At 44.7% G+C, this 19378-nt stretch overlaps 1 protein-coding gene across 4 annotated transcripts in view; it reads left to right on the forward strand.

Moving 5' to 3' along the window:
• The first annotated feature begins 260 nt into the window (after positions 1-260).
• The window catches only part of LOC143284026 (uncharacterized), a 64631-nt gene continuing 45513 nt past the window's right edge, over positions 261-19378 (forward strand). The window contains exons 1-4 of one of the 4 annotated variants that reach the window (XM_076590582.1): positions 261-373; positions 3446-3701; positions 9189-9349; positions 13398-13562. In XM_076590582.1, the coding sequence (XP_076446697.1) occupies positions 13501-13562 (62 nt within the window). In that variant the 5' untranslated portion in view covers positions 261-373; positions 3446-3701; positions 9189-9349; positions 13398-13500. Of the gene's footprint in view, positions 374-501; positions 694-3445; positions 3702-9188; positions 9350-11034; positions 11706-13397; positions 13563-19378 lie in introns of those variants that run through there. The other 3 variants (XM_076590581.1, XM_076590583.1, XM_076590584.1) reach the window with 3 other exon arrangements.

Genomic DNA, 19378 nt, shown 5'->3' on the forward strand with positions numbered 1-19378 from the left:
GGGGTGGGGGTGGGGAGGAAGGAGGCCGAGGGTACGGGAGGGTGTGAGGGCAATGCGGGGACACTCCTCCTTTCTTTTATGTGTGTGTGTGTGTGTGACTGTGTGTGACTGTGTGTCTGCGTGTCCACCCACCAGCCACACTGGAACAAGACTGCCGGCACGTACACAACAAACTCCCTGTCGGCGATGACGACACTGCACAGGAGTGAGTGCATTCACCGTCAAGCACGCACGCATGACTTGGGATAGCTTCCTTCATTCAAGCAGTTTTTCTTTCTGTCTTTCTTTCTTTCTTCTCATATTTAGATATTCATTATGCATAATTTCAGTAGTGTGGATTTCCTCTCCGTCTAGCCAATCACACAGCAGAAAGGTAAGAGGTAATCGTGTCTGAGTGCATGGCTCGGTTTTGCTATGACCTGTTGTGAAGCCCGGCATTGTGGCTCGTCACTCATTGAAAGTCTTTAAAGGCCCATGTTACGTGGAGCCGGTTTCAGTTCAATCAGTTGTCGCGACGACGATAGAAACTGTGGAAACCTCAACAATAACAATAACAACCACCGAAAACCGCTATCGAAGGAGATGAATGGACGTTATGAGGGTGGCGGCACAGGCGACGAACTGACGGAAGTGTGACTTCTCATGGGTGTTTAACGTCGTTGTTTTAGCGGGGAAACTGTCTCGGACACGGAGGTTATCAGCAGCAATTCCTTTATTTCATTTTATTTTATTTTATTTTATTTTTCCAAATTTATCTTATTTGGATTTATTTCTTTATCATGTTTTTTTTGTTACTTTATTTTCTAAGTTTATTTCATGGTATTTAATATCTTTTCTATAGTGTTTTTTGTTGTTTTGTTTATTCATTTATTGACTTTTTAAAAAGTTCACAATTGTGTGGCAGTCAAGGTAGGTGAAATAAGGCACTGACAATGACTTCGCTGCAGCAGGATGGGTTTGCTTGGCTTCGTTTTGTTGTTTCGCAGAACAGTATCTATAATTATCCCAGTTTTATAATCAGTATTTTATTCCTGTGTGACGCAAGCTGATCACGTGTGGTAGCAAGATAATCCATGGGTTTGTGAGGGCCTTTGCTATATATAGACAGACTGTGACGAAACAGGAGTGCTCTAACCTTTCACATAACCCGTTCAGTGGGGGGTACTACAGGCTACGCTACGTTATACATGACACGTAGTTATCAAGGGCTCAGGGTTGGAGAAAAAAAAACCCACGGAAGATCTAATCATAGTGGTGGGAATGACATGCACTACGTCGAGATTGAGGTCCTGGGACCGATATTGGTTTTACAGTCCCACAAACTGACACCACGCAGGGAAATCATTTTGTTTCGTTTTGGCCTTTGTTCTTTTTAACCAGAAAAGGCTGGCGGAAAGTCCAAGAAAACAAAGTCGCGCGGGCGCGTAGCCCTTACAAACTGAAGTTGTGAGCTATCTCCCTCCCCCCACTCCCATATAAAGATCAGCTTCTGTCTTTTTATTTCTTTTTCTTTTCTTTTTTCTGTTCTGCCTGGGAGAGGGTGATGCTAGTTAGAAGAGCAGTGCGTGTGTGTGTGTGTGTGTGTGTGTGTGTGAGGGCATGCATACGCACGCGTGCATGGATAGATACCCATGGACAGGCAATGTTTCGCAAACTCTGGACCAGCTTCAAAGTGGCTCGGACTTCAACCACTTTTTAAACGATCCATCTGCTTCACTTGACCCAAATTCATGGTCATAAGTTTGAAAAAGCTGCATTTATCATTCTGAAATAATTCTGCTTTAAAAACAAACAAACATACTTTTGTTTGTTTCTTTTTCTACGAGACTTCATACAATGATTCAGCAGCAAACCTTCTTGGCCTCCATTTGCAAATCTCCCAGTCTTCAAAGGGTCGTGTGTATGATAACATCTCGTTCACCATACCGAAATCTCAGTGCCTCTGTGACTCAATCGGTCGTCTATTCCGAGAGACCAGTTTCCGTATGGTTTACAGTAGTGGGTACAGATAGGCAGAAAACAGAATTGCCTTGGTTTTGAGCTTGATGCAATGTTACAGGTCGAAAACTGATTTAGCTGTCTTCTTCTTCGATGCGTGTTGTGTGGTGGACGGGTCATACTAAAATGCGAAAAGACACGAAAAGACGCGAAAAGACACGAAAATACACCGGAAAAGAATGTGAAAAGACATGAAAAGTCCTGGAATATCTAGTCTGTCTTTTCGCATTTTCACATTCTTTTCGGATGTCTTTTCGCGTTTTCACATTTTTTTCATATGTCTTTTCGTGTCTTTTCGTGTCTTTTCGAGTCTTTTCGTGTCTTTTCGCGTCTTTTCGAGTTTTAGTGACACCAAGGGGTCATACTAAAATGCGAAAAGACGCGAAAAGACACGAAAAGACGCGAAAAGACACGAAAATACACCGGAAAAGAATGTGAAAAGACATGAAAAGTCCTGGAATATCTAGTCTGTCTTTTCGCATTTTCACATTCTTTTCGGATGTCTTTTCGCGTTTTCACATTTTTTTCATATGTCTTTTCGTGTCTTTTCGTGTCTTTTCGAGTCTTTTCGTGTCTTTTCGCGTCTTTTCGAGTTTTAGTGACACCAAGGGGTCATACTAAAATGCGAAAAGACGCGAAAAGACACGAAAAGACACGAAAATACACCGGAAAAGAATGTGAAAAGACATGAAAAGTCCTGGAATATCTAGTCTGTCTTTTCGCATTTTCACATTCTTTTCGGATGTCTTTTCGCGTTTTCACATTTTTTTCATATGTCTTTTCGTGTCTTTTCGTGTCTTTTCGCGTCTTTTCGAGTCTTTTCGAGTTTTAGTGACACCGTGGTGGACTTCTGAGTCCGAGGGGAAAAAAATGACGCATTGACAGTTTCAGTTTCAGTTTCAGTAGCTCAAGGAGGCGTCACTGCGTTCGGACAAAACCATATACGCTACACCACATCTGCCAAGCAGATGCCTGACCAGCAGCGTAACCCAACGCGCTTAGTCAGGTCTTGTCATTGACAAAGGGGGCGGACGAGGGGAGTGGCTGAATAAACTTCAGTTTTACTGAATCACTTTTGTTGGGCGAGGTTCACGAAGAGAGTTGACGCTGTGCTATGTCTGAGACATTAGTCACGTGAGATGTTCTCGTGCTTTTTAATTATTTTTTAATTTTTTTTTTTTTTTACCATTTTCTGTCTTTCTCTTTCTCTTGCCGTCCCCCAACCGCCCTTCTCTCTCTCTCTCTCTCTCTCTCTCACATTTCTCTCTCCTCCCCTCTCCCCGAGCCCACCACCCACCCCCTACTGTGTCTCAGCCCTGTCTGTCCGTCCGTCCGTCGGTCCGTCCGTCTGTCTGTCTATCTGTCCTTGCCTTACTCTGTCTCGACGTACGTTTGTGATCGGTAGTACAATGGCAGACGGACTAATTAATTATGCATTGATGTCCAGATCACTCCTGCCAATCAAGGACGCCAGGAGGTCATCCGGTGACGTGGAACAAGATCCTGTTTGAGGTTCAACAATGATTACATATGCACTCAGAACACTACTGATTCAGAGAAGACGCCTTTATGGCCACGTAGAACAAACTTCGTCAGTTTAGGAGGCGGTGAATTTTGTTAACAAAGAACTGTGCCAAACAGGAAGACTGCTGCATCCGCCCTGGTGATATCTGGACCACCAATGACATACGATACCAAATCAGGTAAGAACGGCAACATGCCTTTTATTCATTTATTCATTTATTCACTTTTTCTCGAACGAATAAAAATACGTTGACATTAAGCTGGGATGACACACGTTTGGATACCAGAGACGGATAAATTATAGCTGGATATGCGCAGTTGTAACCTGTTAAGTCATCTGACCACCACCACATCCACCACCACCACCACCCATAACACACACACACACACACACACACACACAGAGATACAGACACACCCACGTTCCCGAGCCCTTCCCCCAACCCCCTACTCACCCCCCTCACCCCCCCACGCCCCTCCCCCACCTTCCCCTACACATACGAACCTCTAGTCTGGAGCTAATGAAAGACTGAGACGCATTTTGTGTCCTAACACACCCCTGTTGTCACCGTGTGATTTAAAACTTGAACGCTGTGGAATTTAAACAAAAAATAATAAAAGAAAAAAGCGGGTAAATAGAGTTAGAGGTGTTTCGTAAGTAGTCTTTTTATGTTTGAGGTCGGGGGGAATATGTAGGCCTATACTTTAAAAAAAGTCTGATATTTGTGTTTGGCATATATGACAATCTCTCTCTCTTCTTCTCTCTTTATTTCGCTTTTATTCTCTGTTTTTATCGAAACGAATTAACCACTGATAGAAAATGAGTGACGGCGCGAAATGCAGAAGGCCTGTCTGTAGCCATCATCTTGTCATTGTAGTATGCTTAAGAAACACACACACACACACACACACACACACACACAGAGGAAATTGTTTATTACATTGAGAGGGAGGAATGGGAAGACCAAGAAAAGGTACAAACATTTAACAAACATAGTTCGGCACATATAAACAATTTCGAACTAGCTTCAGTGACAACTAATCGAACAATGGTGAAAGCGAAAATAGTTACCATTTCAATAAAAGCGAAAGTAGAAGAAAAAAAAGAAAAGAAAAAAAGAAGAAGAAAAAAAAAGAAGTAAGAGGCGAAGTAGGCTGAGAAAACGAAAACTGGCACAGGAAAGGTAAGCAATCAAGAACATAGATTACTTCCCTTCCCTCTGCAGACGACAATGATTTTCTTTCCCGCGAAGAAATGGTGAGCTTCCGCAGACAGGTCATATCATGCCATTTGATTTATTTTTGACATTGCTCAGGTTTGTATTATAGTAATAGATTGGGCCAGTAATGTTTTCTGTGAATCTGATTCTTTTGAGCAAATTTGTTTAATATGAATATTTTGGGTTGTTTGTCAAGTGAAAAAGGCCAAATCTGCAAGTGTTGCAAAGACGCTTAGGTGGGGATATTATTCTTACTCTTTTTATTTTCATTTCTTATCATTATCATCATCATTGGACAGTTTCAATTTTTAGCGTAACCACTTTTACTGTAATTGTAGTGTATAGATGAAGCGATGATATCGGTACAGATAGATATTAGTACATGTTGTAACCCCGTTTTTTCTTTCCTGTTGATAATGTCAGAAATTCTCGGGGTTCTTTGACGGAAATTCTCTCGCATTTTACTGAAGTTGTGTACTGCTCCGGAAAAGACATGTATAGTCACACGTGTCTTTGATGTCCTTGAAGCTACTAATGTGCGCGCAAATATTGATATCGTTCAATTAAGAGTTTTCCGTGCGTCAGTTTGTTTTGTGGGAATTTTAGTAGTTTTCTTGTTTCTGCTTGCTGTTCTCTCCTACTTCATACTTTCCTTTCTTTGATTATTTTTTTCTTTCATTTATATTCAGGTAATCGTCATTATCATCACAGAGATTATTTACGTAACTTTGTAAACTTGGAGTCGCGTAGGGTGTTCTGGGGCCGCTTTTTTAAATTTCCACTGATCTGTGAAACTAGGTTACTAGGAACAGCGTATTGAAAGGTTGTCTCGTGGAATCAGTCACGTCTGTCGTGTTTGAAAAACCCATCACCCTTTCACCTTTTGAACCAGGGTTCGGAAGCGAGGGAGAGAGGTAGGGAGAGAGAGGAGAGAGAGTGAAGGGTGGTGTGAGGGGTAGGGGGAGGAGGGGCGAGGGGGTCACCAATGCACGAAGCCAAACAGCGAAAACCTTGGTCGTGCAAACACTAGTCTGTGTGTGTGTGTGCGTGTTTGAGCGTGCTGGTGTGTGTGTGTGTGTGTGTGTGCGTGCGTGTTTGAGTGTACCGGTGTGTGTGTGTGTGTGTTTGAGTGTGCCGGTGTGTGTATGTGCGCGAGCGCGTGTGGTGTGTGTGTCGCACACAATAACACTTGCATGCATGCGCGTGATGGTTTGAAAATTGGGATGGGCTGACTGGTCATTGCATGTGAGCCAGTGCAAGCTGGGATTGACTGTTCAGTGGTTGTTACTGTTCAGTTCCCACGATGACTCTTGGACTCAATGACAGTCAGTCCAAAACTGACACACCGGCAGACACGAAACGCTATGACATGACCCAGACAACGGATGCAACGATGAAAGACGTGGAAGCAGTCTGCTTTTCCGGAAATATTCAGTCAGAATGAAACGATAAACACGGGAAAGACATGTGTTTACCTGCCTGGATGTCTCGTGGAAAGAGTGATTGCGGCAGGGACAGATTCACCGTTAGTCACCATCGTAGGCCAGAACAACCACATTCCTAACGATGAGACAGCTCATTCCGACGTTTGTGTCCATGTGCACTATGTAGGATCAAACGGCTTATTAAAACGTGGACGTTCTTCGGAGTCATAAGGTCTTTGGTTGGGTTTCGTTCAGTAACATAAACTGGGAGATAGAAAGAAACAGAAGGAAGAGGGCGGAGGGGTAGGGGTATGGTGGGAGGTTATCATACATTATCTTCACAGATATTGTTCATCCGCTGTGTGTCCAGTCTCTGTTCAAGATCAGTCGGTCAAGGTCTGATTCTCAAGTCGTGACGATGCATGTTTTTGCTAATAATTTTCGTTCTTTGATTTTGTCAGAGCTAAATTTACACATCTCCTGTAGCGAAGCCAATGTCTGTGGTTGTGTGCAAAATCTGTCAGACATTTCCGATAGGTAAAGGTTTTCTATCTCGAAAAGAAAGTTATTACTGCTATCTTTGTTGGACTGAAGTCTTTCCCATCCTCCCTCCCTGTCTATACATATATCTGTATTAATTTGTAGATCTCTCTCTCTCTCTCTCTCTCTCTCTCTCTCTCTCTCTCTCTCTGTATGTCTATTTGTAGATCAGTATCTCCGATTTCTTCCTCAGTGTCGATCTTGAGTCGCGGTGATTTATTAATAGCTTTTACGAAAAAAAAAATCAGCAACCTAACTTTGGTGGTCTTTAAACTAAGTCACTTCCACGAAAATGGTACTAGGTATAACACACATTTAAGAAACGTAAATAGATAGAGCCAGCCACTCAGCCAGTTAATGTCATCAGAGGGGTTCCGATGTCGATGACACAAATCAGAAATTAAGAAACGTAAATAGAGCCCGCCACTCAGCCAGTTAATGTCATCAGAGGGGTTCCGATGTCGATGACACAAATCAGAAATCCATGGCCACGGTCATGTCAGGGGAGTGAAGCGAGGTCACACACACAGATGGAGAAATTAACTGGTGCTACTTCTCTTGGGGGCAGATACTGTGTCGTGGGAGCCAGAGAAGAGGGGGACACTTGACTTCTCTGCCTCTCGAACCTGTCATCATGGTTGTGAGGAACGTTCGCTGTACAGTGTACTTCTTCTTGTTGATTTGTTGTCTGTTGATGTCGGAAAGACGGAAGTGAATCCTGTTAACATTGTAGCACGGTCCAGTGTGTGTGTGTGTGTGTGTGTTTCACGTGCTCTACAGTGTGTGTGTGTGTGTGTGTGTGTGTTTCACGTGCTCTACAGTGTGTGTGTTGTGTGTGTGTGTGTGCGTGTGTTTCACGTGCTCTTCAATGTGTGTGCATGTGTGTGTGTGCATGTGTGTGTATGTGTGTGTGTGTTTCACCTGCTCTTCAATGTGTGTGTGTGTGTGTGTGTGTGTGTGTGTGTGTGTGTTCTTCACTTGCTCTTCAATTTGTTTGTCTACTTTCACTTTTATTGAAATGGTCGCTATTTTCGCTTTCACCATTGTCGGATTATTTATCACTGAAGTTAGTTTAAAATTTTTCCAGATGTGTTAAACTATGTTGTATAACTTTTTTATCATCAGTATCTTTTTGTGGTCTCCCCAACCCTCCCTCTGACTGATCAAACAACCCTTTCTCTCTCTCTCTCTGTATGTGTGTGCGTGTGTGTGCGCGCGTTGTGTATGTGTGTGTATGTGTGTGTGTATTTGTTAACAATAGAAAATTTTTCTTGGGTGTTGATTGATAACATCTCTGTATTTGTTATGTGTAAAAAATAGTGTAAGGAAATTTGCTACAGCAGCAGTCTAACCTGTGGGATAAAAAGCGATCGGCGTTCCATTGCATTCCTCATTCATTCACGTGCAAAATATTAATGTTCTCTGCGCCTCGTTAAACTGTCAGTCAGGCTACTGTTGTTTTTTTTTCTCTCACTGTGTCGTTCACTGAGGTGGTTTCTGCTGGCCTGTCTTTTCTTCTTTTAGGAAGAGACCGTCTTTTTTTTTTTTAGCAGGTTGTTGGTGGTGCACAGTTGTTAGCGTTTATTTGATGTTTTATTTTTCTTTAATTTTCCCTTTCAATTGACATATTCCGTCACTGAAGTGCGGCTGAACAACTGTACGATTTTGCACCATGTTGACTTGCTTTGACAGAGTAGGTATATATCCCATTAATTTTGTTCCATTTGACTGAGAGACAACAGGAATGTTTCTGTCAAGCTCGTGTTGTATGATAGTGACTGAACAGTCCTTTGAAGTTTTCAAAAAGCTTCTGCGGCTTCTTCATATCTTTGCTTTCGACGGTTATACGGGGCTCGTGAATAGCCTGGCTAAAGAAAATTGCATGGGGAAAACACGAAATACCTTTGATTAGTGAAGCTTGTCTGTCTTGTCAGTCTTACTGCAACTGGATGTCTAGCCAGTCTGAAGCCAGTTTGTAACCTGAGTACCTGAATGGACACACACACACACACACGCACGCACGCACGCACACACACACACACACACACACGCACGCACACACACACACACACACACACACGCACGCACACACATACACACGCACGCACACACACACACACGCACGCACGCACGCACGCACGCACACACACACACACACACACACACACAGAGTCCACCATCCTCAAGAAAGGATAATTGGACAGTTTGTCAACTGACCCCCTTCCTCACTTTCCTTCATTCTCCACCCTTCCATCCCTCTTTATTCTCTCAACCACTCCCACCGCAACTCTCTCAGTCTGCCTCAGTAACACATTGAGCAAGCGTAACCAAATATAGCCAGAAGTACGCGCCATGTGTGTCAGAATTAGAACGGACTGACGCACAGTGCCTTTGTACACGTACGTAACTTATTCCAAACTTTTCCATGCAAGGGCATTGCAAGGTGTATCGCTGACAATTATGGCTGTTTACTTCCCCACAGTGGAGGTTCCGCACTGTCGCTTCATCGCCTACTACCACGTGGCCCGGGCTGTCGGGGAAAGGCAAGGTCGTGGTGACGAAACAGAAGAAAGGAAGCCAGTCCGACCCCGTCCCGTCCCTAGTCTTGCATTCCCGACTGCTGGCGTCTTTGTGATCGGAAGGGTGAGTGTTTGAGTGTTTGATCTCTCGTGTTTGTGTTGGTGTCTGTCTGTGTCCGCTGCCTTTCTGTCAAGGCGTCTCTCGTTCTTTGTGTGTGTGTGTGTGCGCGCGCGCCGCACACACACACACACACACACACACACACACACACGCGCGCACACAGAGCAAGTGTATTGTGAGTATTTACACTTGAAAAGTACCGGATGTGGGATTGGTGTATAACGAAGTTGTAAAAATATTCTAATAAACCAAGCCTGTCGTCAGATTGGTAAACTCTTGAAGTTTAGTACGACCTTTAGTACATTTCAGTCAACAACAACAACAACAAAACAAGATTTTATTTGTACACGTTCAAACCAGAAAGAAATAACAAACATAAAACCCCGGTGAATCTAATGTTTTAATGATCATCTTTATTGTATAACCACTTCCACTTTGTGCGGAAAAAAAGAAAAAAAAGAAGAAAAAGAATAGTTTTAACAGAGTTCAGCCGCCGGATCAGGTTGTCATGTGACAGCTGCATATGACTTGAAATAATTGTGCAGTAAACCACAAACATTGCCGATAGCAAGACGGTCATTGCATGAGAACATTTTCTTTTTTAGTTCTTTTTGTACGAACGAACGCAGTATATCATCCAGTGACCTTGGCTCACATCAAGTTCACAAACACTCTTAAGGGTTTCAGACTGCACAGGCATGATATCGGATAGGTCTGCATCCGGTAGACGTCCGAGACAACTGCGTTCTTCGCACGCAGCTTGCTTACTTATTCAAAAGACTCCGATCCATCGCAGGTCAGACACTGCTGCACCGCAGTGCATGGAAACGGATTTGGTTGCAGTTGTATGTAGTAAGTTACTCAGACGGCGCGATCAGCTACATGAATCTTACTTTTCAAGTCTGAGTCGACACTGACTAAAAATGCTGTCTCACTCAAAGCCACGGCTTCTAACTTACGTTTTTGGTCTTGGGTCGGGTTGCAGGAGGCGATTTTTGCAGCACTGTTTCCTCATTTAAGAATGTTCCCAAGTACATGGAGATTACCGTGGAGTTGGGAACTTTCTTAACGATAAGCAGGCGGTGGTGCTAAGTTCGCTCATTCAGTCCACCCCTGGGCTAGACTGCATGATTATTCTTAGCAGCGTTAAATTTGCTTTGCTTAAAGAATTGTCCAAGGTATATGGAATTACCGCAGATTCTGGAAAATCCTTGGTGCTAAGCAAACTTAGCGTTGCTGAGATCGCTAATGCCCAGCCCAGGTTGCTTGGCGAAGTGTATTCCCCAGTCTGGACTGGGAAAAGTACTGACGTGAGAGCTGTCGGTAACTTCTGCCATTGTTAATTAATATTGTTCAACAACGGTCCCAGACGTACAGTTGAGGTAAATAGTTTAACTGGTTATCTTGTCCGCTTTTTGGATTAGAAAAAAAAAATCGATCAAGTTTGAACTGTCACTGCTCAGACATTGATCACACGCGTGGCCCAAAATACGAACATTGACGGACTTTGAGTGGATCGGGAGCTTTACAGGTAATAGAGGAAGGGAAATGAAAGGAACAGGAACAGAGTGACATCGGACCGGATCAAGAGAAACAGTGACTGACGTGTTGCCATAAGACTGTGGAAAACACTGTGACTGACGTGTTGCCATAAGACTGTGGAAAACACTGTGACTGACGTGTTGCCATAAGACTGTGGAAAACACTGTGACTGACGTGTTGCCATAAGACTGTGGAAAACACTGTGACTGACGTGTTGCCATAAGACTGTGGAAAACATTTCAGTGAAACTGGTGGTTGGACTTGTTTGTTTTCCTAATCGACTGCCGAACATGTACATGTTCTGTAGCAGTGTGAAGTGCAATGAAATACAGCATTGTGCAGTGTGGTGCAGAGCAGTGTGGGCAGTGAAACGCAGCATTGTGCAGTGTGGTGCAGAGCGGTGTGTGCAGTGAAATACAGCATTGTGCAGTGTGGTGCAGAGCGGTGTGTGCAGTGAAATACAGCATTGTGCAGTGTGGTACAGAGCGGTGTGTGCAGTGAAATACAGCATTGTGCAGTGTGGTACAGAGCGGTACGGTGTGGGCAGTGAAATACAGCATTGTGCAGTGTGGTGCAGAGCGGTGTGTGCAGTGAAATACAGCATTGTGCAGTGTGGTGCAGAGCGGTGCGGTGTGTGCAGTGAAATACAGCATTGTGCAGTGTGGTGCAGAGCGGTGCGGTGTGGGCAGTGAAATACAGCATTGTGCAGTGTGGTGCAGAGCAGTGTGGGCAGTGAAATACAGCATTGTGCAGTGTGGTGTAGAGCGGTGTGGGCAGTGAAATACAGCATTGTGCAGTGTGGTGCAGAGCGGTGTGGGTAATGGCGATTTGTGCTGTGTATTGCGTAATGTAGAAGTGTACTGTATTGGTATAATGCAGTGTGTTGTTCGGTGCATTTTGTAATACAGAAGTGTAAAGGTATGATGTAGTGCAGTGTGTCGTGCAGCGTATTTTGTCATGCAGGAGTGAAGTGTAATGGCATAGTACAGTGCTGTGCACTTCTATGCGAAATGTATAAATGCATTGTAGTGGTATTGTATCGCGTGTTGTGCAGTGCATTGTAATGTGCTGCCATACAGGGCAGTATAGTTTCGTACACATGTGGTGTTGTGCAGTGCACGGTAATCGTGTGTTGCGAAAAATGGTGCAATGCAGGGCTAAAGAGACAGACAGACAGACAGACAGACAGGGGAAGGCAGACGGAGAGAAGGCAGGCAGAGAATAAACATAGAGGCAGACAGACAGAGACAGAGAGACAGACAGAGAGGGGAAGGCAGACAGAGAGGAGAAGGCAGGCAGAGAAAGAAACAGAGAGGCAAACAGAAAGACAGACAGACAGAGGAAGACAGAGAGAAGACGACAGACAGATAGGAAGAAACAGACAAGAGATGGAGACAGGGTATCAAAAGGAGCGATGGGAGCGGATCCCAAATTTGCATAAAGACGGCCATGACCGCTTGGCGCCGGGTGAACCCCTTTGTGCACGTGTCAAGCCGAAGAAGACCCCTGGGTGATGCCCGTGACAGTCACCCGGGGTAGACCCCACACGCTAATAAAGAACCCCTGTCGCCTGCCCTCACCTTTGGTTCTTGCACCAGAGTATTCAACACTTGACGCGAAAGCCTGCTCACATCGAAGTCTGTAAAAGACTAACCACGAAAGTCTGCATACTAATATTGTCTTTGTCTGTCTGCCAGTCTGTCTGTCTGCGTTTCTGCCACCCCCTCTTCACCAGTCCGTCACCAGTTCAGTCGGAACCAGTCTTATAAAAACATACACAAAGAATCCGTTTCTCACATGCATGCATACATACAGGCTGGGTCTCAGGCATGATAATACATAAAATAATATTACATTGTTCTATATACCGGGTCCATGGCTGCAATGACTGTCCAAGTCTTCAGTGTTGCTGGCGGTCGTCGGGACTTCATAGCTAGTGACGGGTTCTCCCGCGTGTTGCAGTTAGTCGACTGAGCAGGCACTGTTGACAGAAGGAAGCTTTGTTGGTGGTGTCTTTCTGATCTGATGCCATGGCAAAAAAAAAAGAAAAAAGGGGGGATGGGGTGGGGTGGGAGGTGGATTAAAAAAAAAAAAAGGGAAAAGAAAAAAGAGATCAGCAGGTGCCAGTTGCATTGCTTGGTTCTAACTTTTTGATAGTTACACGTGACTAAATGCCAGTGTTGACCTAACTACGCCATTGGTCAGTTCCATACTACACACAGTTAGTAGCGGGTTACGACCATACTAGGCTCTTCCGTCCGAGAAATGCAACTGGCTCCTGGCAGGATATTACATCCCCTTCTGTGTCATCCCTTCTTGTCTCTCTCCGTCTCCGTCTCTCTCTCAGTTTCTCTGTGGCTTTCTCTGTCTTTCTCTCTCTCGATCAGTCTGCGTCTGTGTGTCACTGTTCACTCGCGCGAGGACGTGCGAACACCTGACTATGTACTGCCACATTTCACACCACAATGCCGTCTAAAAGCAGATGAATTTCTTTCTGTTTCCCGGCTAGTGTTCTCTGGGATGGTTCTACAGTGCCAGCGTGATGTGACGTCCGTGATACCGAAGTCAAGTCCGACCACTTGAAAGAAACGAAGGACTTTACAGAGAAGAGTATGGCGTCAAGTGACCCGGACGACGTCTTGAGAGACTTGAGGCGCACGAGCAGCTTCGTACTGTAAGTTACCTCTGATTCGTTCTGATTCCTTGTTTATGACGTTGTGTCGTTCGTCTTTTGTTCCGGTGTTGATTTTTGTATATTTGTATTTATATTTCTATTTCTTTTTATCACAACAGATTTCTCTGTGTGAAATTTGGGCTGCTCTCCCCAGGGACAGCGCGTTGCTACACTACAGCGCCACCCATTTTTTGTATTTTTTTTTCCTGCGTGCAGTTTTATTTGTTTTTCCTATCGAAGTGGATTTTTCTACATAATTTTGCAAGGAACAACTTTTTTGTGGGTTCTTTTACGTGCGTTAAGTGCATGCTGTACACGGGACCTCGGTTTATCGTCTCATCCGAATGACTAGCGTCCAGACCACCACTCAAGGTCTACTCGAGGAGGAGAAAATATCGGCAGCTGAGCCGTGATTCGAACCAGCGCGCTCAGGTTCTCTCGCTTCCTAGGCGGACGCGTAACCTCTACGCCATCACTCCACATTTTGTCATGCATGTTTACGTCATTGTCTTTCTTTGCTTATTTTGTCAGTCGTGGTTAGCTTATGCATAACTGCCATAACGCCATTTTTCGAAGGATTATTTTGACGGGCGCAATAGCCGAATGGTTAAAGCGTTGGACTTCCAATCTGAGGGTCCCGGGTTCGAATCTCGGTGGGTAAAGGGTGGAGATTTTTCCGATCTCCCAGGTCAACATATGTGCAGACCTGCTAGTGCCTGAACCCCCTTCGTGTGTATACGCAAGAAGAAGATCAAATGCGCACTTTAAAGATCCTGTAATCCATGTCAGCGTTCGGTGGGTTGTGGAAACAGATCTGCTAGTGCCTGAACCCCCTTGTGTTACAGACCTGTTAGTGTCTGAGCCTCCTTCGTGTGTATACGCAAGCAAAAGATCAAATAAGCACGTTAAAGATCATGTATTCCATGTCAGCATTCGGTGGGTTATGGAAACAAGTACATACCTAGCATGCACACCCCCGAAAGCGGAGTATGGCTGCCTACATGGCGGGGTAAAAACGGTCATACACGTAAAAGCCCACGCGTGTCTGTGCGAGTGAACGTGGGAGTTGCAGCCCACGAACGCAGAAGAAGGATCATTTTCAGATATCTAAATGGAATGTTGATTTTTTTTTTTTAGAAACAAAAGTCGAAAACGATTTTTGTTTTGTATTTATGAGGTGTATGTATGTGTGTGTGTGTGTGTTGAGTTGGGTGATTGGCTGGCTGCAAAATAATTTGGATGGTGTGTCTGATAGAGAGAGAGAGAGAGAGAGAGAGAGAGAGAGAGTACATGTATGTAGTCGTGCACGGGCATCTGTGTGTATTAGGGTTTGTGGATGTGTGCAGGTATACGCACTCCCTTTCTCGAATCTAAAAACCACCTTGCCCATGTTCTTGTTTTGTATCGTCGGTAACTGGGAAAAGACAACAACACAAAGACATATCATTCAAGGGAGTGAATTGATCGTGTCAGTGGACATTGACAAAATTTGCATGTATATTTGCTTTTAAAATTGGCTTCCTTCCACTAACATCCCCCCCCTCCAGCATCTCGCCACCGCCCCCCCAGCCCCTGTCACCGCCTCCGTGTACAAAGCAGTCACGATCATGGGTGGTCCACTTCGTCACACATTAAGTCTAGGTCAGGCATGTGGTTCAGTGTGAGATTAATATTTTTGTGTTTTTTCTTTGTGTTAATATTCAGGTTGTCGGGTTTCAGGCGGTCCGGGTTCATTCAGACCCACATACAGACCCTGACACACACAGACACACATACAGACACAAACACACACAACACACACACACACACACACACACACACATTCTCTCTCTCTCTCTCTCTCTCTCTCTCTCTCTCTTTCTCACACATCCTCACACACACACATACACACAGACACACCTTTACCACCCATACATCCCCCTACACACACACACACACACACACACACACACACACACACACACACACACACACTTCCTGATAACACCATGCAAACTAAACTCGCCATGAACAGACTTTTTTTGCCCAGGGTTTGAAAGTGTCGGGGGGGAGGGGAAACTGCCAGACAAGGGATTAAACGTGACAAGTTGCTAATCTCCCTGTAACCCTTCCTCGCCTCCCAGCGCATCCCTACTGCTTTTAACACAGACGCTATGGAACTGTATTCTAACTCCTCTCCTCCACCCCACCCCACTCCCCGTTACCCGGCCCGTCCATTCACCGTCCCACACACCACCCCAAGGAGACACCTGGATGTGTCGGGGGATGCAAGCAGGGGGTTGGAAGGGCGGGTATTGTGAAGCGAAAATGGGGAATTGAAAAGGGAAAAACGATAGAATTGTAGAGTGGAAAATGTGGGAATTGTAAAGCGAAAATATGGGGGGATGGGGAGGTGCGGGGGGCGGGAGGAGGGGGTGGGGGTTCAAGAGAAAATTCAGTGGTGTGAGAGCTTCACGGCCGAAACACGTAAATGTGCTTTTTTCCATTTCACTGGGGGAAAAAAGAAAGAACAACATAACAACAAGAAGAACAGCAACAACAACAGGATGTGTCTGTCAGTTGAGCGTCAATTCCGTAGGAAAGCCTCATAGGCCCTACCAGAGGTTAGTGCAGATCCGGAGAGAAATAGTGGGGGAAGGGGTGAAACTTGGGTGCGATGTTGTATTTCTCTTTTTTGTCAATCATGTGATGATTTGAGAAGTGAATGTGTTTTTGGTTTGTTTTGTTTTGTTTTTTTCTTAAAGAATTTACAAAAAGAAAGGATATCTGTACATTAACATCAGAAGATCACGAGGTGATAATATTGTTAGCAAAATTATATATCAGATGCTATGAAGATAAGGCAAAACGCACAACAAGCATAAATACGTGGTCAGATAGGTTTAACAATTTTCTTCTGTAGCCAGTATTGGAATATGTTAAATAGATGAATGAACGGAGTTATTATGTTTATTATCATTTTTCTTCAAGGAAAGAATTTTGTTTTGTTCCACTATTTGCTTTCACCATTTCATTCGTTATTATAAAGGTTTGTTATAAATTGAAAGACTATTGATGCATTCACCCATGTCATAAGGACCTCATGGCCAATGATATTAAAGTTTCAAAGCGTTTCTCTCTCTCTCTCTCTCTCTCTCTCTCTCTCTCTCTCTCCCCTCTCTCTCATTCCCTACCCATCCTACCCTCTTCCTTCTCTCACTCCCTGTTCGTTCATCCTCACCTTCCGTTCCTGCTTACTTCTTTCCTTCACTTCTGCCTGCTTTTCTCATATCTTCTCATTCTGTTTTAGTTTCTGGACGTGCAGCCGAATAGCCCCCTAATCTTGCCAGGGATTCTGCGCTGACAGGTCGTGCCAGATCGTTACACACACGTCACAGACATCCGATCGCTGTAGCCACCCACCTACCTCGCTTTCCTTTTGCTCTTCCATACCCCGGCCCCTCCCACGGCGCCCGGCTTTTCTTTTCTCCCCTCTCTCTTCTCTCTCTGTATCAGTCTCTTCCTCTCTGTCTGCCTCTGTCTGTCTGTCTCTCTGTTTGTCTGTCTGTCTGTCTCTCTCGCTTATCTGTCTCTGTCTCCCCTTCTCTTTCTGTGTGCCGGCTTCTATCTCTGCATCCCCCTGTCTCTCCTCTTCTCTCTCTCTCTCTCCGCCCTGTGCGTTCGCGTGCGCGCGCTTTCGTATGCATGTGTGTGTGTGTTTCTGTTTCTGTTTCTGTTTGTGTGTGGAGAACATTTTAGGGAAAAAAACAGGCGCAGCAGTTTTTTTTTGTTTTTTTTTTAGGTCGAAGATGACAGAACAAAAAGTTCTAAAACAAAGGCTTGAAACTATTATATGTGTATGATAGTGGCGTCCGGCCGCACGCGCATACAAAAAAGAACCGATGTGGACACTGACACAATACAGACAGACAGACAGACACACACACACACACACACACACACACACACACACACACACACACCAGTGCTCGAGCTCACCCCTGCACCCCCACCCCATCCCCACCAACACACACACACACACACACAGACAGGAGCACCAGACGCAGGGCAATTAGAGAGCTTCATGTCTGCAGGCGCCGTCAGTATGACTGGCTTCTTCCAGAGAACAAGGTCAGGTGTCAGCTGTTACAAGATCGAGAAATGCTCCTCATTAAAACGCTTCAGGAGGCGCCTCGGGATTTTTTTTTTTTTTTTTTTTTTAAATTTCTCGGCGGATTTACTTCTGTATGATGCCCTTACCCGCGCACGGAAAATCAAGCGCAAGGTCATCCGCAGCTTTATTGGTCTGTAAAAGGTTGTGCTTCTGTTGCTACCCTTCAGGACCAACGCCTTGACCACGTCACACCCCCATGGAAAAGACCACAGCCACGAACAACTTGACCTTAAGGGCGTGAAGCCGATAGGTCGTTAAACTCAACTCTACCTAGCTACCCTGATTGTTTTGATATTACTGTTTTGTTTGGAAATTGTTTTTTTAAGAGCATGTGATCATGTTACATCTCTGATACATAACTTCTTTTTTTAAATAGTAGATTGCCAAATATCTGTTATGTGAAAACGGATATGGAGTGATCGAGTTTCGTGTTATGAATAATTATTAGCAAAGCATCATCACACGATACTTCAGGCGTTTGATGTGAAAGGCAGACCCTGTTTTCAGAATATTTCGTACGAAATTTAACACCAGTGACACATCCATAAGACTAAAACTATGAGGACTATGACTTACATGACTTTGCTGAGAGACTTAAGCGAGGGCAGATTCTTTGATAGTGTCAGCAACGGTGATTTTCCCTTGTCATGAGACCTTGGGAAGATTCTTGTGTGTATGGGCATATATACAGATAATGGACAGACCAATAAAAGAAAAAGTACAGGGATGGTGCATTGAAAATTTTTAATGTTTAATACTAGCAGCAAGATAGAAATAATATCACTTTCTGACTTTCGACAGTTTGGGGCGCGCGCGCACGCACACACGTAAGCACACACACACACACACACACACACACACACACACACGTTTCTCTGTCTGTGTCTCTGTCTCTCTCCCTGTCTGTCTCTCTCTCTCTCTCTCCCCGCCCCTCCACCCCCCCTCTCTTTGGCTCTCTCACACGAACTAAAAAAAACCGCACCTTGTCCTATCATGTACCTGACATCTGATACAGCTTCTTTGATTTTCTTTATGTTTCCGTGTGTGTTCTGAACACGGGGGATTTCAGGTACGGTAATGTTTTGCAAAACTGGTGAGAAGACAGTTACTGGAGACGTGGGCTAGTGGCTTAGTGGATAAAGCGTCCGTTTTGGTGGGTAAGACCCCAAGTCAGTGATTCGAACCACGCGAGAATAGGATTATTTCCTTCCCACCTCCAGTTAATCTCTGTGGTGGTTTGCCTGAGAGTGCTGGTCCTTGGAAGGAGACAGAAAAAACCCGAGTCCTGTGTTCAGCGCGCTCTCCGTGCACGTGACTCCCCACCCTCTACCTCAACAAGCGAGTTGTCCATGGTAAAATATGCTAAACTTCCACTTCCGTAGAATAATCATCATATTAAGTGGAGTGATGGCCTAGAGGTAACGCGTCCGCCTAGAAAGCGAGAGAATCTGAGCGCGCTGTTTCGAATCACGGCCCAGCCGCCTATATTTTCTCCCCCTCCACAAGACTTCGAGTGGTGGTCTGGACGCTAGTCATTCGGATGAGACGATAAATCGAGGTCCCGTGTGCAGCATGCACTTAGCGCACGTAAAAGAACCCACGGCAACAAAATGGTTGTTCCTGGTAAATCCACTTCGATAGGAAAAACAAAACTGCACACAGG

The sequence above is a fragment of the Babylonia areolata genome, chromosome 7 (assembly GCF_041734735.1).
Source record: "Babylonia areolata isolate BAREFJ2019XMU chromosome 7, ASM4173473v1, whole genome shotgun sequence".
NCBI classification, from domain to species: domain Eukaryota; kingdom Metazoa; phylum Mollusca; class Gastropoda; order Neogastropoda; family Buccinidae; genus Babylonia; species Babylonia areolata.